Here is a 24765-nt window from a genome sequence, read left to right on the forward strand (position 1 = left end):
CTCCTGTAACTTCTATGCAGAAACTCAAACTACTCTAACAATTTATACTACGCTATAGAATTCAATAATCCAGGTTTATTGCACTAACCCCCAACAATAAATACTGACCCAGCTTCGATGACGGATGGGTCTGCTTGCTTGCCCATTGGTTATTTATAGTTACTTCTTCGTCTCGAATATTAAATATATTCACACACACTAATCTGATATAAATGATGTTCACTTCTTCAATGTGAATGATTTTACTTGTATTTGAGATTTGGAGAACAAAAGAGAAATGTATTCCACTTTTGGACAGCGATAAATAAATTGGGCAATTGACAAATGATGCGCTTTGAATCAATGGCTAAAGAAATGTATTTAATATGCTAACATATATTTGAAACGAATCAGGAAATACACAATGAGGTTGATATATTCCGGTAACATACAAAAATTTTATGAAAGTGAACTAGTTTACAATATTTCATCTTGTTGGGCGTAAACAGAACCATCATCAATAGGCAACGATGGGGGGGTTCCGGGGGGTATACGAGCAGCACCATTCTCACCAGCACATATACATAGAGCCTCAGCATCTCTGAGGGTTGCATCAAGGTCGATGTGACCACTTAGCTCATTAATAAACTTCAACAGAGTGTCAAAGTCCATTCCCTCTCCCACAATTTTACCACGATATCGTTTCAAGATTGCCACACACAAATACAGGTGCAGATGCTCAGACGGATAATGTGTCCATAAAACTTCCCACAAGCGCATTGTTTTCTCGTACTCAAACTCCCTGAAATTTCAATCAATATCGTTTAGTTGTCTACGCATTGTACATAAAATGCTTTAGGTGAATCAACGCAACGCTATACCTGCCAGACTTGCAAATTAACAAACCTAACACGGATGAAACTTACATCAAGTGTATTTGTATGTACTTTCCACGAGTAAAAAACAGAGTAAAATCACCTAACGTAATCTTTGAACCAAATTTATATAATTTCCCCCCAAAAGTAACTGTTGAGGAAACTACTATCAAGATAAAAAGAGACTAGACTTTGTGAACCTAAGAAATTTTGTTCATCATTGATAAGCAATAAAACTATTGGTCACTCTAATCAGAAAGTGGGTGGGTGCTTCTTCTCTATGTCTGGAATGCTCTCAAGAATATAGTATCCTTCTGACACATCTTAGAAGTAAAACACGATAATTTCAAAAGTGAGATTAATTACTAGCTGCAACCGAAAGAGTAAATTTCAAATGTATATTCGATCTTTTGGATTCTATACAGAAAATTATTAGTTATAGTCAACTGCCTTCGGTTTTGCTGATATATCCAAACTATTTTCAGAAGGTACGTAGAAATAACTACACTTAAAACACAAACTCAGAAGCATTAACATCATATATAATATGTACCAAAAGTTATTGAATTGTGACAAACATAACAATTTAAGTAATCTAACCTTTTAAATTGAATCAAAATCCAGCGGAAGCAAAAGAAATAATTCAAGCAGTCACGCTGCTTAAAATAGTTATGCAATGGGCTATCAAGCAGCTCCACCAACTGCAACAACAAATAAATGTATTAGTTCGTAATGCTAAACCAACAGCAATAGACCTCAGTACCAAATTTCCTATATAGACGTGTAGAGATCAAGTTACTCAAAGATGCAGCATATAAAGGTGGGATGGTGACTGCTAGATAAACCATACTATCAAACTTTGGCTATAGAAATCTCAAGGCAAAATACGATTGCATAAAACTCCTATACTGCTATCTAGTTTCATGAATCATGACATGATGCAAAGAAGTATTTTGGGTTTACAATGGCCAACATAATCACCAATAAAAACCTTGAAGAAGCACCCAACAAAAGCTAGTTATTGTAGATGAAAAGCCCAGGCCTTGTAAACCCCACACCAAATCTCATATTTCCAGTGTTGCATACCCCTTGCAATTAGATTCCTAATTTCCAACCATGCTTTGGGGCCCATGGGCCCATGCAGGCTAACTATGCACTAACGGCACTCATTCGCAATTGAGAGACATGATAGTAAGAACTTTGGGGAAACCATACCAAAAAACTCAATACTTGTAGTTAAGGCTTTATAAACCCCAAACTAGAATCTCACATTTCAAATGTTGGATTCGTTCCAATGTGGGACTCAAGTCCAGACCTTATAATTAGATCCAAATATGATATGCCTAGATAACTCAGTCTAGTATTAGAACAATCTCTCTAAGGCATAGAATTTGACCTTCACTCGAAAATATTAACCAATGGAAAGACTTGAAAAGAAAGAAAACACAGATGGATAGTCATTTGGAGTCAAACACATAATTGCTTATATTAGAATACATTTGATAGATTATCCAGAAGCGTGAAAACGAGATGAGGTTGGAGAGTCAATTCAAGCATTGGGGGATGTCGCTTTGCTCATATACAATTAGTAGAGGTGGAGACATAATAATAGGTTGAGCAACAAAAGAAGCATCATTGACAATAGTATCCGAGAAAAATGGAGTACACTCAAAGAGGGTAACATCATCATAAACAATATTTTGGTGGGAGTTGAGAGAAATGCAATAATTTTGTTTTGGAGATGAGTAAATGTTAGGACACAAAATCAGGATAGGACTTGGAAGGTATATTATAGGAAAAATGTAAGGAATAAAGGGTAAGGTAGCGGTTAGGGCGGTTAGTGGTCTTTAAATAAAGACCAACCGGTTTAGTGAAGGGAGTTGTGTGTGTTTGAATTCAGTTTGGTAGACAGGGAAAGTCTTGTGTAAAAGGAATAACAGTCTTCCTTTGTGAATGTTCTAAGTATAAAGTTGTGAATGTTCTAAGTATAAAGTTGTGAATGTTCTAAGTGTAAAGTGCATAAACCATAATACAGAAATTATTTAGTAGATTTTGTGTTCTTGGTTTATCTTTGAGTGCATTTTCCTTGGTTCGTCACAGTAACCGAGAAAACACACTTGAGAGTCTTGGCAGAGTATTTATCCTTACTTGGAGTAAGATCATGAACAAAACAGGTACAATCTAAGATAGGAGAGGAATAAGGTAAAGGTCCTGTTATGGGTACACAATAGAGTACGACATTTGATTACTGAGGATAGTTAAGTGCATGCAATTGATCAAGATGTAGTAAGAAGCACATCACCTTAAAAACAAGAGGAACATTGTAATGAAAAAGAAAGGTATGAGCGAAATTGGGAAGACATGTGTGTGATGTTAGTACGTAAAATTTCATACTAAAAAGGTATAAAAGAAGTTATCAGAAATATTTTTCATTAAAAAACCCATAATCAATGTAAAAAGTCATGAATTAATGTGACATAATAGTAATATCCTGAGGTTAAATAGACTTGACTAGACACCCAAATATTGAAGTGAACTAAAAAAGGTGATGCAACAGATTTATTGACTTGAAGACTACATGAATGATAAACATATTTTCCTAACTGACATAATCACACTCTAACGACTTAAAGTGAAGAGAGACTGGGAACTAAATAATGCATCTTCTCTAAATTGGGATGTCAGGGCATTGGCAAAGGTAAAGGAGACAAAAGCAACCGATGGTGAAAGATGGTACAATCCCTTAGACTCATGTTTTGCCCTAGTTGTCCTTCCAACAGACCACTCTCAAACAAGAACAAGATTATCAAGGGAGCGAGAGAGTTTGTAAATGGAAATAAAATCGAAAAGGGAACCAGGAAAAAACAAGACAATTTGAAGTAAGATTACATAGTTAACCAATGCAATAAATTTGTGGTCATCTGGCTACCAATCATGTGATTAGAGGCACTAAAGTAATGGAATACACCAGAGTCAAGTATTCATAGTCCAAGAGAGAAGGACATGGTGATCACACTATAGTGTCGATGAACACTATTGGAGTATACTTTATTGGTTTTCCTCCAAACATCATATCATAATAACATTAGTCAAATGAATGGTATGAAGTTTGAATGTTTGACACAATAGAGAACCAAGGCATGTTGAACAACAAAGCATCAATTTGTCACCAATGAACCTAGTCTTTCACAAGAATGTTAGTAGCCTTCGTGGTTAGCATGGCCTTGCCTCGGAACCATAACTTGACAGCAGCAGCCCAAATGATGCAGTTGGCTGATGCAATGACATTTTCATACGATGAGGTATGGTGGTGAAATTCACAGCAGAGTTATCACTAGCAGCAAGAGAAGCATTGTCAGCAAAAGAAACAATGAAAAAAACGATGTCAAACAGCAGGGGTGGCCAAACAACAAGCAAAGGCAACCAATTGAGCCCAAACAGGAGTAGAGGAGTTTGTCAGAGTAAAGGGGCACTAGAGGGTGTGGTCATCAAAATCAGAAAAGTGGTTTTGCGGGATTAAGGACAGGAGTTTGAACTACACACATTTGGAAAGTGGCATCAGGTGGGCAGTGTAAGGAGCTACTGATGGTTCCACCCACATGAGGAAAGAAACAGTGGTTGGAGGGGTGTGCTGGTGCAATGTCAACTGACGATTGGCAGCAAGAACGTTCACATCACTGTTTACCACAAAGAACATTAACTACGCAAAAAACAAGGGAATACAGGAGATCAAACCCTAATTTGATACCATATAAAATTATAGGTATTGTGTGTATTATGGGCAAAAACACATTGGCCCATTTATAATCAGGTAAGGTATAATAAAGGTAACAAAAAAATAAAATCCTTATATATTTGGTATATATATCTTGTATCCCTATTTAGATTCAACCTAATCAAATCATATCTTCAACAACAATATTTGAGACAATAATTGAATAATAAAATGTGTAACTAAATCTAGAAATATCAATACATAAAAAATAAGTCATATAACAAATATATATATTTTCACACACATACTGTATTAAAATAATCAGGGGTTGCATACTACAACGTAGGTCTGTTCTTGGTTATCAATCTCTATGTATTTACAGAATAAAAGTTTGGGTAAGACTTTATGCATAAAATCTAAATGTTCATGTACATACACTGTTAAGATCCGGCAAAGCTTATCTCTGGTATTTAGGCTTGGGGCAAACTATCTAAACAATTACAACATATCAAAACATAAGCATTGTTGTTGTTTGATTCATGTAGCTGGTCTCATCTAGTGGGAAAAGGCCTTTTTTGGCCTTGTTATATTTCATTGTAATCATAAAAGTTAGGAATCATGTCATCATACCCTAGCTATATGGCACGTCAGAACCAGCACCACAACCTTTGAACAACCAAAAGAATATGAAAATCGTAACAACACCCCCAATCTGTAATATCTCAAGTCTACATCAAAATTATTTAAGCACACCACTGAACATGCTCCTCATAAGATGAATTCATAATAGACTTCAATTCATACACAACAACAGCCAACCCTTTCCCCCACTAAGTTGGACAAGAGTGTTAAAAGAATATAAGGCCACCAAAGATAAGCATAGTATAATGTTAACCAATACAAACACAACAGCCTAATAAATAAAAATTAATGATGCGGTACTTGAGTGGTTTGTAAAAGGGAGAAAAAAACCTTAGATAATGCAAAAAGTTGAGAGTGCATGCCGTTTTGATCCCGATTAAAATTGGGTCCAAGACGTTCCATTAGAGCAACAAAACACCAAAATGCCTCCGATTCATCATCCATCACAAACAATATTGGAGATAGAAGATCACTCATTCCCTGTTAAAACAGCATGTAAATAAGATTCCCTACCCATATGAGATAGTAATCATCAACTGTAACCAATTTTTGAATTGGATGAAAAGGGGGGAGACAGAATATGTTAACAAAGATGCATGATGGTTTGTGGTTTCAAAATATAATTGATTCAAGAAGATAGTAGCTATTGCGATGCACCTCCTTGCTGTAGTGAATACATAACATATTCTTTGTTTAATCAAACAAGGGGAGGAAAGGGTAAGACAGAATATGAAAACAATAAAGAGGCCTAATGATTCATGGTTTCAAAATATAATTGGTTCAAGAAGATAATAGCCATAGTGAATACATACAATATTATTTGTTTAATCTAACAAGAGGAGGAAGGGGGTAGACAGCATATGAAGATGCATAATGATTCATGGTTTCAAAATACACTTGGTTCAAGAAGACAATAGCCATCAAGATACCCCTCCCTGCTGTAGTGACAACATAAATATTAACAAAAAATGAGGACTCAACTTCCAAAAAGAATAAGATCAAAATTTTGCTGATCAAGATATATATCAAATTAACAGCAATTAAAATTAAATCCAAGAGCCACGGCATAGTTACCTGGCAATAACCAAGATCGAAGTTGTAAAATGAATAAGTCAATAGTATATCTCGCAGAATATTTACGTTCGGATTATCATCCCCTTCATAGAAAGGGAGCGACCTATCAGTTCTCACCTTCAAAATTACAAGATAATTTAAACTGCATAAGCATCATTTATCTGTTCATTTATAGTCGTCATATTTAGAATCTGTTTCACTAGCTTACCACATCTTTCTCAATAAGCCCTTTCCTTTCCCTGAATTTTGTGAATCTTTTAGCCTGTGCTGAGGATATACTCTACAGAGTAAAAAAACATTACAAATAACTTATTAGCTGAGAGCATATAGAATTAGAGCAGAAAAGCAATGTTACAACAAGAGATAGCAAATACATTATTAGAATTCATAATTAGAAGAAAAACAATGTCACAAGAGAGATCATCATATTTGAGTAACTGCACAGGGTTAGGGTATGTATTTAATCATTTATCAGCTCCATATTTTCATTATGGTTGCATGCAGAAAGTTCAACGTGGGTAGTAGTAACCGAGGAACATTTAGTCAAACATGGTTCCACCAGAAAAAAAGAATTAACCTGATGCAAGCTCAACTTGGTTACAACTGGTTTTGCTATGTTTGATCAAAACCTAATTCATTTACACCCATATTTTAAATTATATCACGAGTCATCAATATACTCAACAGCTCATGAATGTTTAATTTACATGTTTGGCAAACAAACTATATAGTAAAGGTACTGCAGATTATTTTTGAATTTGGGATCCAAATCAGTTTCATCCAACTTATGATGAATAATTTCAAAGTGATAAATATGAAGGCAGAAAGAGAAATACGTCAACTAAAAAGAATGTAGGAGTAAATGAAAACCTGCCACTGGTTCTTTATGTTCTCATATTCTGACTTTTTAATTGACTTCAGGAATTCTCTCTCAGCATATGTTGAATCATATGGATAATATCCCAAAAGCAAACCCCAAACCTATCATTTATATATAAGCTTTAGCAGATGAAGAACATGTATTAATTTATAATCAAAATGCTTAGCCTAAAAATCATTACATACGTGGTAAACCAACCTCATTTCGTAATTCATGGTCAAGTCCACCATAAAATACTCTCTTTCTCAAAGCTTCTGAATCTGTGACTCGCCCTTCAGAATCCAAGAAGATAATCCACTGCAGATGTTTAATCCCAATAATAATTAGCATGCACCTGAAAACTTTCAGGATAAATCTTTTACATAATAACATGAATATTATCCCTCAACACTTCCAATCAGGATGCCTATAAGAAATATGTATCACTTCAACAATTGCACTATGAAAATATTTCATTTATGATTGAATCAAGGGCACCACCAAAACTAACATATAAACTGTAACCCCATCTCCAGAATGCTCCTTTATTGGCACAGTATGGTTACAAATAATTTGAGGGTATGTTTGAGATGGAGGTTTTGAAGGGAAAGAGAAGAAACTAAAAATATTTCATTTCAAGTAATGAATTAATGAAAGGAACACTCTCAATTCAAAAATGAAAATTTTACCCTCCAACTCTTTCCCCTTCCAAATCATCCATCCAAATAAAAGTCTTATCCATGATGACATCAACTTCCAAAATTAATGAAAACAAAAATATAAACCAGATCAAAATATAAACATGAAACTTATTGGGAGACTGAAAAAATTGATGGTAACAAATTTGGCTTCCGCAGGTAAAAGAACACTAGTACAAGAATGCATACCATCCATGCACATGAATTAAAATGTGTGGAAGTTGTTTTCATTCCATCCAAACTCCCTATTTCCAAGGATTAGAATCTCTCTCATGATGCAGTTTAAATCCTTTAAGTTCCTTTATTTTCCCTTCTAACACAGTAAAAATTATGTTTTTAAGATAAGCTAACCCCCTTGATGTTTCAGCCATTTTCAATTTTCATTTATAAAACTCATTTTGTAACACAAATTTCCTTTAAGTTTAGGTCAGAATGAAAATGTTAAATATATTAGTTCTTACATCCCATAAATCGTGTGAGAAGCAACTGCTTTCAAAAACAGAAGGTTGGGTACCTAATGAACTGGCCCAACTAGTAGGTGATGTCAAATCTTATAGAACGTGATGTTTTATTCAAACTCAAACTCCAAAAAGGTGATTTGCAATTTTCTGGTCTACCCTAATTTTCATTTACCCAAAATATGTTAAGATAATGAAAAATATTAAAATTTGTTTATATCAATATTTATTTTACACACATCGAATTGAAGATAAAATAAACATCAAAGAACATCATATCCCAGCATATGTGTTGGAGGTAGTCAAAAGAAGAAAGCTCACTGAAGGTTGCAACAATTAAACTAAAACCATCATACTGACAATCTACTTTTGGTCCAGCCAAGAAAAAAAAAATCCCTCTAGATTGCTAATAACAACTGGATCAGAAAATGAAGACAGATTCTTTATTGCTTGCACATAAACCGAATTATCGGTTTTTACAAGATATGCATTCTCAACTATCATACGGTCATACCCCTTCCTACTCAACCCCTTTTTTATAATACCCATCCAATTAATAACCAACTATTTGTAGTTAGGTACTAAGAATTGTTCAGGGTTTTATCCCATGTCCCTCCCCTATTTTTCCACTGTAGACATTCCTAATAGGAGGCCTCAGATCCCAAACAATCTCCCTTAAAAAGCCACCTTGTCCTCAAGGTGGAATTCAACATCTGATGCTGACTCCCCAGCTAGTCCCACAATCTGGTAGATCCTTCTGCATAATTAACACCTCCACGGTGGGTACCATTCTCTCAGTCTTCTCTTCCTCCCCAATATTGTCCTCCTCATCATCCTCCCTTACCACCATAACATTGTACTGCTTATTTTCCAGACAAGGGTATTTCCAAACTTCTCATCAACCCTGAAACACTCCCCTTTTCTAACCTTTTGTTGTATTTCTGCTTCTAACAGTCTATTGACAGGCAGTAACCTTTAATACAGATCCCTTTGCGAGGCTAAAATTCCAGTCTCCAATGGATCTATTATTTGTAATGCTCAGATAAGAACTACCCCCCTTCCTCCAAGATGCCCTCCTGTACTCGCCACTGCAAAGTTATATTGAGCTTTGCTCATCCTCTCTGACAACTTTCTTGGCTCATAATGCTTCAACTCCGCACGCGTCTTTTCCTTCACATTATTTGAGAGCGTGTCCATCAGGTACTACTCTTCAATGCCCTCCTTTACCGTACATATCATTCAAATTAAGTGATAACCAGTTCACAGATCTGGTCTGTTTCAGAGCTAACAGCATTTCAAAAGGACTTCTCATCATAGTGGGATGGAATCTTTGAATAACACATTCTTGAACCCTTGCCAAGATGAGTTTGGTTTACAAGATTCCTACCATTGGTATCATCATCCTAAAGCTTCTACCCCCAAAGCTACCGTAATAGTCTGCATCATCTCCCCTTCTACCACTCCTCTCAATCTGACATATTGTTCTAGCTTGCTAACCCAACTACATGGATCATCCCAACAAACAGGTATGTCCAGTTTCCTCCATCAATCACTTGACAGTTTTCCGTACTGAGATTCACCTTCAGATTCCATGGTGGTGATCAGAATATGCTTTTTGGGTCACTTCTTAGTGGTTGGGCAGAAGACCACCAAGAAATGACATGATTCCTCCATTTAGTTTTTTTAAGAATCACATTGTGCATGACTTGACTATCTTTCAAGCAATACCTTAGTGGAAGAATCACAGGATTTATTTGTGGGAAATAATTCACTCCTTCAAGTGCAATTTGCATAGCCAAGCTGGAGAAATTGTATCGTGTTTTCTACAATACTGATAAACCATGCCTCCAACTAATAACCAACTAACTGTTGTTAGCTAATAGTTATTTCTGTTACAATTATTCAGAGCCTTATCCTCTGTGTCTCTCCTATTTCTGCTACAGTTAAACATTCTTAACAGGAGGCCTCAGAAATAATAAGCAAAATTGCACATTTACAATTACCATCATGCAAAAGAGTATTTGCCAGAGAAGTTCTTTACATAATATGATGATTTTAGCAGCCTGTATATGAAATAATATCTATTATATAAATATACAGTCCATACCTCTTCAGAACCTAGAGGTGGTTGCCGTGGTTTTCCCCATACCAATGATAAATTATCAAACTGTCAGAAGAGAGACAAAAGACCATATAATTAATATTATACAGTGTAAAAGGGAACAGGGGAAAAATACACTATAATTTTAAACAAATATAAGCAGAGTATTCTAAATCAAATCATAACAATAGACACTAAATACGATATTACAGCTACAAAATTCAGATTATGCATAACAGCTATGGACAATCAAATTTTACAAATATCAGCAGTATTCTAAATCAATTGAAAACAATAGACACTAAATATGATATTATCTCCATAAAATTCAGATAATTCATAACATCTATGGACAAGCAATTTTTTTTACAAATATAAGCAGTATGCTATATCAATTCATAACAAAAGCCACTAAGTATGATATTACCTCCATAAAATTCAGATTATTCAACACAGATTTACTGAAGCCGCCAACTTAACACATGGACAAGGAAATTGACTTATCTGGTAATCTTTAATAAGTCAGTGCGACATTGAACAAATCCTAGCACCTTAAAATAATATGCACCCACTTTACATTCCAAAGTGAAAGTTGTGCATAAGTTGCCAACCTGTTGATTGACTTTGCTACGGATGCAAAATACTCTTAATTTCAAAATCTTGTCACTAGTCTTGGAGACTGGGTTTGGTAAATTAACATTTTATTGTATTGTTATAGTTCTACCGTGAATTCTAATTTTTGAGAATCTAATTTATATGAATGCAAAATAGTAAAATATTTTTATTGTTTTCTCCTTTTCTAATACTTGTGTCTTTCTTCAATGAAGCACTTACCGATGCCTGTTGCCTCAGTAAATTAAAAAAACTTGTGTTTAATGAAATATCTTGAAAGTAGCCAATGAAACTATTAAAGTAACCCAGACCAGAAGCTTCACAAGGGCCTCCATCTCATATCAGATTTGATTACATTGATTACACAATGCCATCTCACTGTTCATTGGAAGTTAATTATGTTCAGGGTAGAAGATACCAACCAAGTAGGCACACCAAACATTTCAAATCAAAATAATTTTGTGCCTAACAAAACAAGTTTTCTTGCAGACACTAATCTAAAATTTACAGTAGTGAGCCAAGAAACAAAGGTTACCTCCTGAGAATCCAAGGCAAGACAACTTTCATCAGAAGTTTTCTCCTCAACATGGGAAGACCTCCTAGGATGATCAATGTTAGTCTGGATAGGGGTCCTCCTCTCACTGAACCCATTAATCTGGTTTTCCCTAAATAGTTGTGAAGTTGTCTCCCGGGCAAATTTTGTGACAAGCGAAAACTTCTCTAAAACTTGAATAGAAATGTCTCGAGCAGGATCTACTTTTTGTCTAGGTCTCCCATGGAAATGAGTAACACTAGAACTTCCATTATTGACATCATTATCAGCCCTTTCTTGGTTCTCGTTCAAAATGGATTCATCAACTGACATATTTGAAGGTCCACATGCAAGGGGAACAGCTCTGGGAAGCTCCAAGGAAGACAAAGTCCTCTGGAAGTCATTGCAAGTGTTTAGAAAAATATACCAGCAATTTAAATGGCTTGATATTTAATTATTAGAAAAAAAGGGACTCGACAGACCTAAGGGAATTATAGACGTAAGCATTTTCATTCATCTCATTTTTCTAGCTAAAAGAACAAGTTATTAACGTTTACATTGTGAGAATGAGAATAAAAGAGGAACAAGTGGCTTATGATCTTCTATATCACTGACTGATGTAAATTTTCCTTCTTTGGAAAATATTATTTTCATCCACAAAGGATAGTGTGAATCTACGATCCAGCAGTAAAACCAAACAAAGTCAATTGAATATCACACCACCCATACCTGCAGTGTATTCTGAAAATCATTCACAAGGAATACGTTGGCATCTTCTTCAGATCTACATTGGGCATACAAGTAAGATTATAAGAACAAATTTGCATGAAAAACATGACTAAGAAATCATAGAAACGTGCCGCAAATATTATATTATTTGTCATGATACAATAAACTTGATCATGAATCTGGAATTGTAAAGGTATTATAAGAATCATGCCAGCATTAAAGAGTGATCTTGATGTGCACAAAGGAGGAAAAGGCTAGTGTGTATTTGTAAATACAATCTGCAAGCTTAGAAAATGGGCATGATGATGATTCTCCATCTTTTCAAAAAACATTGCACATATTAGGATGTCATGAATGTGGCACATTCCTCATCAGTTGTTCATGACTAAAAATGGTTAAGTCTTGCACATAATACATAATGGTATCATATAAAAATCATTTTGCTGACAACTAAAAAATGTCAAATTGCAGGTTCACCGATTTCATACACAGTGAAACAAAAACATCATATAAATCCATAGAAACAAATGCAGGGGCAACAACTAGCAACATAAGATTAGTTATTGCACTACTAGCGCCAAATGAAAAAGAAAATTAAAAAAACATTAGTAGAGGCATGACATCTGAGGCTAACCTCACAAGAAGAACATGCTGCTTTATTGTAGCAAGGAATTCTTTGACTCCTCCACTATAAAAATAGAGTGGAGGATAAGCAAGCCCTGCAAAATTTTATCCACACAAGATTGAATTGTAGAATACATCATATAATAAGGTATAGACTGAGTCAAAGATCAAGAGCAACCAGTCACAAAAAAAAACATCTTATTTACCAAATCAGTGTTATTCAAAATATTTCAAAATGCTACAACTCAGAGATCACGTCACAAATGAGCCATAACATCTTCTTAAAGAGAAGCCAAACGGCCACTCAGCCAGCAATTAAGTTCAACAGCAGATAAATAGAAAGACAAGACAAAACAATTTAATCAACACAAATGGAGCATACAAATCAAGACTAGAAATCACTGCTTTATTCAAACACTAGGAAGTTATTCTAAGTTAGTTAATAGTAATTGATGTTACAGACATTTGGTGCACTAAAGTTGGCCAAAAACAACTCTTGATAGTATTCAAACGCAACAAAATACACCAACTGCTTAAAAAAGCAGTATCAGAATGCACTGAAATTGGAAAAATAATAAAAACAGAAAAACGTAATTGTATTTTCTGACATGTATTATTAAACATACTCAATCTTGGAAAGTGGCACGTATCAGCTAACTCTGAAAACACTACAACAGGATAGCAGGAGGATGGATGGTTGCTATTTTAAATGCAATAATACAAACGAAATAACTTATACTACATATATAAATACTAAAAATTTCATTATAAACAATGTCATAATAATCACCATCAAACTGTGAGCAATAAAAACATAGTAATGAAGCCAAAAAAGTAAATGCAATTAATAAAGAAGTCATTTGAAGGTACATAAAAAAAATTATCAGAAAGTGAACTGGGTGGGAAGTCTAAAGAAAGAAGGATAAGGAGGAGTACTCCTATAATGTCTGAAGGAATCAAGGTCAAAACAGATCTAACATTCATGAATACTTTACCCCCCAACAACAACAAACAATGTTTCAAGGGTAAAAATGGAATTTTGAACCCCATATAATGGTAGCAAAATCATGCACTGTTTTGGCTTCTATCGGCATTATAGAAAAACCACTCCCCTTGCTCCTCTATTTGAATACCAGAGTGAGCCAAGGCCACTATGAATAAAAAGGAAAGATATGACATTTTTAAATACACTAAATCTTATTTTTCAACAATCATATTACAAGACTATCGCATTACCCTTTTCCGAAACTTTTCAAAAGTTACTAACCCTACATCCATGCATCAAAGTATATCACATTCAGATGAATTAATCTATGTTGGAAATAAAGCACTTACAGTTTATTAACCTTACAAGTAGCTTGGTTAGTGTTTAGCTGAGTTCAATGTGCCTATCTGAACAAGTTGTCATATTTTAAAAGTTCTCTTGAAAATAATAGTAGTTACATAGTATGTTGTAACCATTCTTATTATAAACTGGTCGATCTGCTGAGTGGAAAATACCTTCAAGCACATTAAAAAAAATCTCTTTTTTTCTCACATTCTATCACCTACTTTAAGAAACCTTCTTCTATCTATAAAATTTTCCAGTGCTATACACGGTAGACCAATCAGTCAACACTTCAAATGTTCACAGGTAGTTAACTTTTTACTCAAATCCGGCTGGCATGCTTAGCCTAGGTTCCCTTCTGGTTTTTGTTAGGCATGTAGAAATCAGTGCTGGCTGATGGGTTTTCAGAATAAATTTTGATAACCCTAATTCTTAAAATTTAATAACTAAGTTTGAGTTGACTGAAAGGCTATCCATTTATGCAGTTTCTGCAGATTGAAATACAAAAGAATTGTACCCCAGCACAGTAAAGGGTATGCACGTGTAGAAATTTCGTCACCTACCCTACAAAAGAATTACTTATCATCCATCCAAGATATTGCACTTATGCCCCAAATAACTGAAATTAACACCCTCCAATTTGTTATTACACTATCAAACCATGTGTACCTCTTGATTTTGATTCCATGTAAGATATGCGTAAATACTCTCAAACAATAAACTACCTGGTTTATAGAAGGCCAGATAGAGTAATATAGAACAAAACAATGATTTTAAAAGTGTATATATATATATATATATATATATATATATATATATATATAAACACCATATTCATAAAGAGTAATTCACCTGATGATAGAACAACAATGATATATTGCCACCCTAGAGCAGGGGTATGCCTGCGGATGGACCTGATTTCGGTGAAGGGCACCGCCCTTATGGTATATAGATTTCTTTCTGAGCATGAAATGGAAAAAAAAGATCAACATATATATCACCTTGCACACGGCAGTAAAGTCATACAGAATGTAAACTACCATTATCAGACAGCCTGGCCTCTGTGCTATGCCCTTTGTAAGGTATCCAAGTCTAAAAGAGGCAAGAAGACATTTTGCATTAATTAATAATTAATAGTACAAGACCAAAAAGGAACTAAAAAAATCAATGATCACCATAAACAAAGCCGAGCTTTGCTTAATCAATTTCAGTCTTCCACTGATTCTTTCAGACGCAAACTGAGTCGGATGAATTGCGACATTTTCCTTCGTAAATACAACTTCGGCACCGTCCCGGGGGGAGTTCTGTTTGATACTGTCACTCCGCAGCATCATGCTAGCAGATCCCTAATCTCAATCAATCCGAGAAGAAAAAATGGCAAAGACAGTCAAATTTAAGGATGAAAGCAGTGCATGAGTGGAGTATTGAATTGAATCGCGGAAACCCTGATTGAAACGCAAATTGATCGAAGGAAACAAAAGGTCACAGGAAATCTCGAAGTGAGAAGGGCGACAGTCTTACTTGTTGCTGAGACGCGGCGTAATCGGCGTCGTCGGATAAATCGTGAAGCTCCGATTCTAACATGGAGGATTTCGCAGAGAACTAAGAAGTACAAGAACAAAAGAGAGAGATATCTTGGTGGCGAAGGAAAACCCGTGGTGCGGGAAAATGTACAGAATGGTGAGAACGTGACGTTTGTTACTCGTTTCGTTTATCTTCGACGCGGGTACGGAATCCGTTTCGTGAAAATTGTTGAAGTATCCGAGATAAACGGCTAGGATGGACCAATTTATTTTCCATTTAATACATTTATCCTTTGGGCCCACCAGCCCGGTGTTCTTGAACTTTCTTTTATTCTCCTTTTGCTCTTCACCACCGCCTCGCCTCGTGGACCTTACTAAGAAACTTCTCTCATATACTTTTATGCTTTATGCATAAGAATTTAATGGATCTTCTTCGGCTAACATTGTTTGCTTCCCTCTGCTTGAGGAAATGGAGCAGTGAATTTGTATGGAAAGTCAGTGGTATCCATTGAATGATTCAAGAAAAAATGCAAACAAAATATGTGGATTAGTCTTCGATATAAATCATAATTAGATGTAAGAAAAAACTAACATTTGAATACTTTCATTTTTAATCTTAGTTTTGGCACATATGTAATTATACTTTTATTTATCATATTCTCATTATTTTGAATTTATTTAGTATTTAATGTATTTAAGACTCTCAAATCACTTAAAAATTAATTATACTTTAAATATATATTTATCTCTTATATCTTTAAAAGATAAAATGGTCTTCAAACTATTTAAAATAGATCATATCTCAAATTTCATAATTAACATTAATGATATTATCTTAATTATAACACTTATAATTCACTATCATTCTTATTTATATTTATTTTCCTTATCAATTATTTAGCATAATTTAAAGAATAATTAATAAAAATATTTTTAATTATTATAGTTACAAAATATTTTGTTTTACCATGCATAATTGATGATGAATGATTATGTAGGTCCTATATTACTTTGTAATTAGATCACAAGTTCATATAATTAATAATATTTGAACTATAATTAAGTGTATAAGGATAAATGTATCAGAATATTTGTGTTTTTATATTTTATTTATAATTGATTATTTCCATGTTTACGCTAAATTAATAATGTTTAGATCATACCAATGTGCTCTCATATTTGACCCTTTTTATTGTCACACCAATAACCTTTTGTATTTGTTTAAATGAAGAATTACCAAATATAAGTATTTTTTTAAAATAAATCACAATTTCTTACCAATTTTTACTCTCTTTTTACTATTTTTCTTTATCTAAACATTTTTTTCTTTTTTATTCTCTCGCCTCCCATCACTTCATCAGAACAAAATTTTAGTGGTTTCGATTGGAAAAAAACTGTGATTACTAAAACAAATCACAAAATGTTATTTCTTCCATCCTTCAATAAATCTAAACATATTACATTTTCATCCGAATAAAAACTATAAGATTCACAGAGGATATTAATTTATATTAAAATTGATGATAAAAATATATTATAATTTAATTAATATTTGGTTTATGATGGATTCGAACAAAAATAACTTTTAGGTTTTGTTTGCATCAAGAAATGAAAATAAATTAGAAAGTAACAAATTGGATAGAAAAAAAATGAGAAATATTGTTGTTTAGATTAAATAAAAGAATGTAGAAAATGAAGAAAAATAAATAGAAAATTTATGATATAATAACAAAAAATGTAAATTGATATATCTAGAAAATTACTAAAGTGTCCTTTTGTTAAAAATGAAATATAATTAAACATTAAGAAATATTTAATGTCTGTCACTCATTCGAGCTAAAAAGTCCCTCTCATTACAAATAAGGTACCCATTTATAAAATAATATTTTCTTATTTATTACATGCTAGTATAGTATCAATAATTTTGTAAAATAATTTAATGTAAAAAAAAATTTGAAATACAAATTAAAATAATAAAGTCAAATGTTAATAAATAATTATACTTTGCCATAACAAATCAAAATTATTTCACAAAATAGTATAATTTAAATTATTTTATTTTATTCATTATTTTAATATTTGTTATTTAAATTATTTATTTGTTATAATATGAAAAATATGTTAATAATTATTAAAAATATAAATTATAATTCATTATGAATGCATAAACATTGTTATGTATATAACATAAGATAAGGGTAAGGGCATGGTCATTGAATGATATAAGAACTATGAAGTAATTTGAGTAATGTCAACCTACATTTTTCTCCCTAACACAAAAATATTTATCTCTTCCCTTCCTTTTCAACAACATATTATTAGATTCATGCCCTATTTTCAAGATATGGCTTTTAGCAAAAAAATACACTACTCTTTCAAATTATGAAACTAATTTTACATGTATATAGAAAGAAATATATAGTAAAGACAAGAAAAGGTAATTTATATAATTTACATAAACAAATTACTACGCTTTTTTAAAAATACACTATTAAAAAACTAATTTATTATTTTTCTAATTTCTTACATATATTTATTTAAAAACTATTTTATAGAGGTATATTTGTTTTTTATAGACACATATACTTGAATTAAAAAGTAAACTTAGCGGAGCAATTACCTGCATAATTTCCTATGATGATCCACCGCTACATGTTTTTAAGAAAATGGTGACACCAACATTTTTTTTAGATTTATAAAGGTTATTATGAATATATCATTATTTTTTAACATACTTATAAAGAACTTTTATGTATATATAAAGACTTTTTAAGGGATGAGTATTTTTTATATTTGACTAAAAGTTGATGTATTTTTACTATTTACCAAATTTTATAAAAATCTGATTTTTTTTTTACAACTTCTTTTAGTAGATTCCTTACGTCTTATAAATTTTGAGATTAAAAAAATGATAGAAAAAACTTTAAATAACACTTTTAATGGAGAGTAGACTTAATAAAAATAAAAGTTGGTCAAAATGAGAAAATAAATGTTGCTCAATACACAAAAGGAGTGTGGATCAAAATCCCCAAAATTTCTTTACTTACTACAAGTTTTTTTTAGCAATTTTTCTAGATTTTAGACATTTAATTTACATATCTACACGTAAAAAAAATTAGTGTTTCCTTATTTCAAACAAAGATTTATTAAACATTTACATCTTACGTATTCTATCCATCCATATCCATGTTAAAAAAAAATCATTTTGTAATTATGTCATTTTGCATACTATTATTATTTGTCATTTTATAATTGGTATTTTTTTTATTCCATGTTTTTGTTTTAAGCCAAAACCATTTAATTATTTTTTAAAAAAACTTCAAAAACTTATTTCAAACTTTACTCTAATCCAACGTGAATCTTCTTTATCTTAACATACATAAAGAATCCTAAATATCTAATGTAAAAGGTGGTTTTTCACCAAAATGGTGTATTTTTTTTTATATTTATGTAAATAGGCAAAAGCAGAAAAAATTACAGAAATGAACAATTTTTTGTCAAAGTTGTTAATGGTGTAGGCAACATCAATTAAATTTGTTAATCTCCTCATTTTTTATTTTTTAATTAAAGTTTATAACTGGGTTGACAACTTCATTGTAAATAAAATTGAATATTAGATTGGCAATTTCACTCCATTGAAGTTGTCAACCATATTGGCAAGTTCAGTTCATTTTTTTTTAAATGATAATTAATATTTTTGGAAATAAAAGTATATAGTTAAAAATTTTATTTTAATTATAATATCAAAATTTAATTTAATTTTATTTAAGAAAGTATAAATTATAAAATATGTAAAAAGTAATAATATACATGTATTTATGTAAAATAAATGAAAATATTGAATAGAAGTCATTAAAAGAAAATGATATTAAAATATTTGATAACAACATTACAAATGATGATTCTACTGTCTAAATGGACAATTTCCTCTGTTATGACCTTCATTGCGACAGTAAGAACATTTTTTTGGCTTGTTTTGAATTGGTTGATCCATTTCATTATGCAAACGAGTTGTAATTGGTCGTCCCGAGTTTTTACGTCGCATGTGGGGGTCAGGTATGAAATTTGGTCCAGTATAAGTAGACCAATAATCCTCGTTTCGAACGAGATGGAATTGAACTTGATATGCCTTTCTAATCGTGTGGAGGTTGTAAACCGGATCAATGAATGTCGTCATTTGTAAATGACAAGAGGAACAAACGGCAATAACATGACGACAGGGAAGTCAAAGAGCTTGGAAGTGACCACAATCACACCACCAATCATTTAATCTAACTGTATATGACTGAGGTCGTCGACCATGTTGGGGGGTGGCTAATTCTTGGACATCAAATTCAGAATTTTCTATATTAAACCTTTCCACGAAACACATAGTCGAATCTTGTTGATTTTTTCTAAATAAGATTGTGATATCTTCTGGATAATGATGACCTGCACGTAACATGGTGTCTATTTTTAAGGCTCGCTCAAGAAACCATGTTTTTGTTTTTTCGAAAGTTGCCTTAACCAAAGCGAAAATCGGTAAGGAACGAGCTCCCTTAAGCACGAAGTTAATGCATTCCGCTAGATTTGTGGTCATATGACCATACCTCTTTCCCCCATCGTATGCTTGAGTGCATTTCTCTAACGGTATGCGATCTATCCAGGAAAATGCTTGGTTGAACTCATATCGCATAATTGATAACTTTGCCTGTACTATCAGTTGTTTCATCTCATAAGTTGTCATAAAGAAGTAAATGAATTTAGTTAAATGGTAAAAAGTCGTAATTATATATGAGAGAAGGTAAGCAATGTTATTACCCATGTTAATCAACTGTTGTTTGAGCTAGGCATTTTTGAATTTTTTGTTGAAATTCGATGCGATATGACGTATGCAATACACAGAAACGAGGTCGTCTCCTTCCCATCCAACTTCTTCGGATTGTAATGCTGAAATTATACCGGTTCCTTTATCAGTAATCATGCACAAATTTGGCTGAGGTGTCACATATTGTCGCAATAATTGGAAGAACCAAATTAAAGCCTCCCGAGTCTCGCCTTCAACAATCGCAAACGCCAATGGAAATATGTTCCAATTCCCATCTTGAGCGATTGCGGTCAACAATGTTCCATGGTATCTTTCGGTTAGAAATGTCCCATCAACTTGTACAATGGGCTTGCAAAAATTGAAACCATCGATACAAGGCTTGAAAGACCAAAACACGCGATCCAACGTGTAACAAGAATTGTCTTGAGCACCATCAACCATACAAGGAGAAGCAATATACTGCACAATTGTCCCCGGATTGCTCTCTTTTACTGCTTCCAACCATCTAGGAAGATCATTGTAGGATTGTTCCCAATCGCCAAATGCCAAAGCAAGAGCTTTTTGTTTTCCCAACCAAGCTTTTCTATATGTGATAGTATAGCCATACAAATTTTTTATTTCTGCAATTAAGCTCTTAATTCGGACCGAAGGGTTTGCTTTTACTGAAGTTAGCACCATGGACGCAATATGAGTTGAGTCCAAATTAACATGGTCTGCTGAAAGATTTGTTGACAAACAACTATGTTGTGCATCAATTTTCTTTATCTCCCATTGACTTCGGATTTTACTAAAAGATGCACGTAATCTCCATTGGCACCCTCCCTCATGATGTATGCACCGAGGGACATATCTGTCTGGCTTTGATTCCACGACAACAAATTTGTAACCGTTGTCTATGTGGTATTGTTTTATGGCATTCAATGTCGCCTCCTTTGACATGAAACACGTGTGTTCATTGAGGTCGCGGTCAATGTTATGTTCGGATTGACTGCCAGACAGAATATATTGTGAAGAAGATCTGTTGAACTGATCTTCATCATCCAAATCAAAGTCGTAGTTCTCTCCATCTTCACTTATGTCGTCCACGATGTCTCTAATTATTGGTTCTTCATGTTCGCTTAGTGACGTTCCACCGACATTCCACGTGTCCATCTGCATTTTAAAAGAAATAAAATTACCTTATACAAATATATATATATATATATATATGTGTGTGTGTGTGTGTGTGTGTGTATATATATATATTATATGTGTGTTGCCTAAATATGAGGAAATAAGATGATAAACAATAATGTATTACCTTGACGATTTTGTTTGAACTTTACACTAGAAGGAGAAAATAATGTGTCCCACAAACTTTCTCCTCAATTTTTTTTACTTGGATACAGGAATTAAGACAAGAACATGTGTAGAACAAATGATGAATGCATTTGTGTAGAAGACTTCATTGTTGTTCCATTATATAGCAAATGTTGTGTCTGAATTAAATATAATTTTAACATATTTATTAAAATTTGTATTGAGAAGTCCAATCCTCAGCAATCAATCTCTATGACATTTTGTATAGAAAATCATCACACGTGTATAGAAAACCATCACGTCAAGCTACACTTTGTTTCATTTATTTTTTTCCAATTTCATAACAAAGAAGTTGTCTTCACCATTGGCAACTTGGGAAAAAGTTGCATTTACCATTGACAACTTCTATTAAAAGTTGCATTCACCATTGGCAACTTCTATTACAACTTCTATTAAAAGTTTCCTTCATGGTTGCCAACTTTGCATAGGCACAAAATGAAAAAGTTACTCACACTATTGCAACTTTAATTGCAAGGACGTGCAGTACAACTTGATTTTCTCACAAGCAATGTTTTTTCTTACACAAAAGACATGCCAAGCTACACTTTACTCACGTGGCTACATAAAAATTCTTTTGGGTACAATGGCACAGAGATTCCCTTGGCAATTCACACTTATATTCATTGCTTGGGTGAATTTAAAGTTTCAGAAACTCTATTTAATAGAGTCCTATCTCATATCCAATTCACACTCAATTTATTGCATTGTGTTGTAACTCTTTAGGTGTGCCAAGTTATCTTCAAAGTAATATTTGTCTAAAACTTCAATTATTTAATTAATTATAGTATTTTAATTCTCAAAAATCGTTTTTTATTTTCTATTTATGATGAATCTGTATGAACCATGTACACTGTTTCATGGTTTAGGATTGATGGTGCATGTAGGAATTAAGTAGGAATTAATATTGTTAAAAGTGTAATTGGTATTTCATTACTGCACAATTTGGTCCGTACCAAACACTGAACATACTAAATTTGTATTGGGCCAACTGATTTCGAAATACATCCCCACCCGAATTTATATATATATATATATATATATATATATATATATATATATATTCAATAATCTATCATAATTACGATTATAATAAAAAAATAAATTTATAAAAAAATGACTACAACATTTTTTTAATGTTTTTAATGATAACATTAATAATTTATGTCAAATCTAAAAAAAATTAACTAAACATTATAAATTTTTATTTCCATTATGTAAAAATATTATTTAGAAATAAAAAGCTATTTTTTTAAATAATTTAATTTTTAAAAACTAATAACTATCTACATTTATTATTAGAAATTTAAATTTTTTCTCTAAATTTTTTCTGCCTTTTTAAATTACTATAACATTAAAATAAATAAATAAATAAATAATTTAAAAACCTGAATAGAATGGAGGTCCTGTGATTTATGGTGGCATTATGGTGGCATGTAGGAGAAAAGAGAAAAGAATGATAGAAAAGTAATTTTTTACATTTGATGTGGCACTTGCTATACACTCTCCCATTTCTCTTCATTTTGGAGAAGATGCAAGATCCCCTACACTTTCCCTCCAGTCTCTCCCTCACCCACACACATAATTGGAAGCAAACGGGGTGATCCTCTGACTTCCGTCATCACGAACAGTATAACCCTTAAAAGCAAACGGTACCTAAATGATATTTCACTTTAAATTTTTTCATTCTATTATGGGTGTTAAAATGAATCATCCTGTCTACCATAGATTTGTGGACTAAATGAATTGACTCGACCAACATAATTATATTAGTATCATTCACCTATTTTAGTAAATATCAACCAAAATTAAGAAGTAGCATTATAAAAAAAATCTAATCTTATGTAATTGACCAAATAAATAGATTAAATATCAAATACTACTAAAAAATATTTTAATTTAAAATAAAACCTAAATGTGTGAATCTACATAATTAATAGTAATAAATTATCCGATCCCACTAGCTTCAACAATCGTAGAGGATTGGGCAACCACATGTTTTCTAAAAATTGACAGAAACTTAGCTAATGTATATGGGGGCAGTTAAATGCACCTCACAATATTATGCAAACACCAAACTATCCTATTATTTTTTAAAAACTCTAAAATCATGAACTGATTTATTTTTTTATATGGATTATGAAATTCGGAAAAACTTCGGATTGACACTTTTGGTAAAATTTTGGATTCACCAATTCGTAATTTAAAATATGTATTTTACATTAAAAAATCTATCATTAAAAATAAACATTCTGGATCTACCAATTCATAACAGAATTAGGCTTCCAGATTCAACAATCTGGAAATCAATAATTTATGCATAAATTGTTTCCAGAACACCTCTAATCCAAAAAAAAAAATTTAATTTTGCATTGATGAATCCATAGCACACTCCCAGATTCCCATTTTCGGTAACCACAGTATCCTTTTTCTTATAAAAGGTAAGGCCAGTTTCGGAATTTAGAAAATTATGGGGTGCAGGAAGAAAAACGTAGGGGTGCAGGAAGAAGAAGAAACCTGTTTATGGTCACTGAGGCCATATGGGCCTTAAACAAAACACAGATTATACTTTTACTTTTTACACCTCTATAATTGTTTTCTACCCTTTTTTTTCAAAAAATGATTTAAGAAAAATATACAATAAACTTAGAATTCATAATTCATTATCAAACCTTTCATAATAAAATTTATTATTCTGTAATAGAATTTTAACAAAAGTTTAATACCTAATCAACAATGTTGTCTGTAGAAGTGTAAAAATTAAATCCACCATCCACTCCGGTAAGAATAGTAAGGAGCACAAAGATGGAACCTTTGGTGAAGATGGGGAAGTGTTGCTGGCATGAGCTTGGTG

General features: G+C 32.6%; 2 protein-coding genes across 5 annotated transcripts; both read right to left on the minus strand.

Annotated features, from left to right (window-relative positions):
• Positions 1 to 333: 333 nt before the first annotated feature.
• Positions 334 to 16142, minus strand: LOC137807559 (RabGAP/TBC domain-containing protein). 4 transcript variants are annotated; one of them, XR_016519841.1, is made up of 15 exons: positions 15747 to 15997; positions 15401 to 15571; positions 15266 to 15317; positions 15078 to 15185; positions 12909 to 12993; positions 12275 to 12329; positions 11549 to 11938; positions 10408 to 10467; positions 7364 to 7462; positions 7156 to 7266; positions 6494 to 6565; positions 6286 to 6368; positions 5542 to 5691; positions 1455 to 1555; positions 334 to 781 (listed from the first exon to the last, which is right to left on the minus strand). XR_016519841.1 is itself a non-coding variant. In XM_068608248.1 (15 exons), exons 1-15 carry the CDS (start codon positions 15807 to 15809, stop codon positions 457 to 459), a joined length of 1959 nt encoding a protein of 652 aa, XP_068464349.1. In that variant the 5' UTR covers positions 15810 to 16142; the 3' UTR covers positions 334 to 456. The 4 variants fall into 4 exon arrangements, 2 of the variants coding, with proteins under 2 accessions (XP_068464349.1, XP_068464350.1); XR_016519842.1 differs by having other exon boundaries at positions 15401 to 15576; positions 15747 to 15955; XM_068608248.1 differs by having other exon boundaries at positions 6286 to 6402; positions 15747 to 16142.
• A 4431-nt stretch (positions 16143 to 20573) lies between these two features.
• Positions 20574 to 21707, minus strand: LOC137805621 (uncharacterized). Its single transcript, XM_068605561.1, has one exon. The coding sequence runs from the start codon at positions 21705 to 21707 to the stop codon at positions 20574 to 20576; it is 1134 nt and encodes a 377-aa protein (XP_068461662.1).
• Between the last annotated feature and the right edge of the window lie 3058 nt (positions 21708 to 24765).

This window comes from Phaseolus vulgaris, chromosome 3, assembly GCF_051622355.1.
Source record: "Phaseolus vulgaris cultivar YP4 chromosome 3, ASM5162235v1, whole genome shotgun sequence".
In the NCBI taxonomy this organism is placed as follows: domain Eukaryota; kingdom Viridiplantae; phylum Streptophyta; class Magnoliopsida; order Fabales; family Fabaceae; genus Phaseolus; species Phaseolus vulgaris.

Excerpts from the sequence above, each read along its gene's own strand:
- LOC137807559 (XM_068608248.1), bottom strand. The coding sequence starts at position 15,809 with ATGTTAGAATCGGAGCTTCACGATTTATCCGACGACGCCGATTACGCC. Across the intron at positions 15,186-15,265 it reads GGCCAGGCTGTCTGATAATG|AAAGAAATCTATATACCATA; the intron begins GTAGTTTACATT and ends TTTCATGCTCAG. Across the intron at positions 7,267-7,363 it reads ACCATGAATTACGAAATGAG|GTTTGGGGTTTGCTTTTGGG; the intron begins GTTGGTTTACCA and ends TATAAATGATAG.
- LOC137805621 (XM_068605561.1), bottom strand. The coding sequence starts at position 21,707 with ATGGACACGTGGAATGTCGGTGGAACGTCACTAAGCGAACATGAAGAA.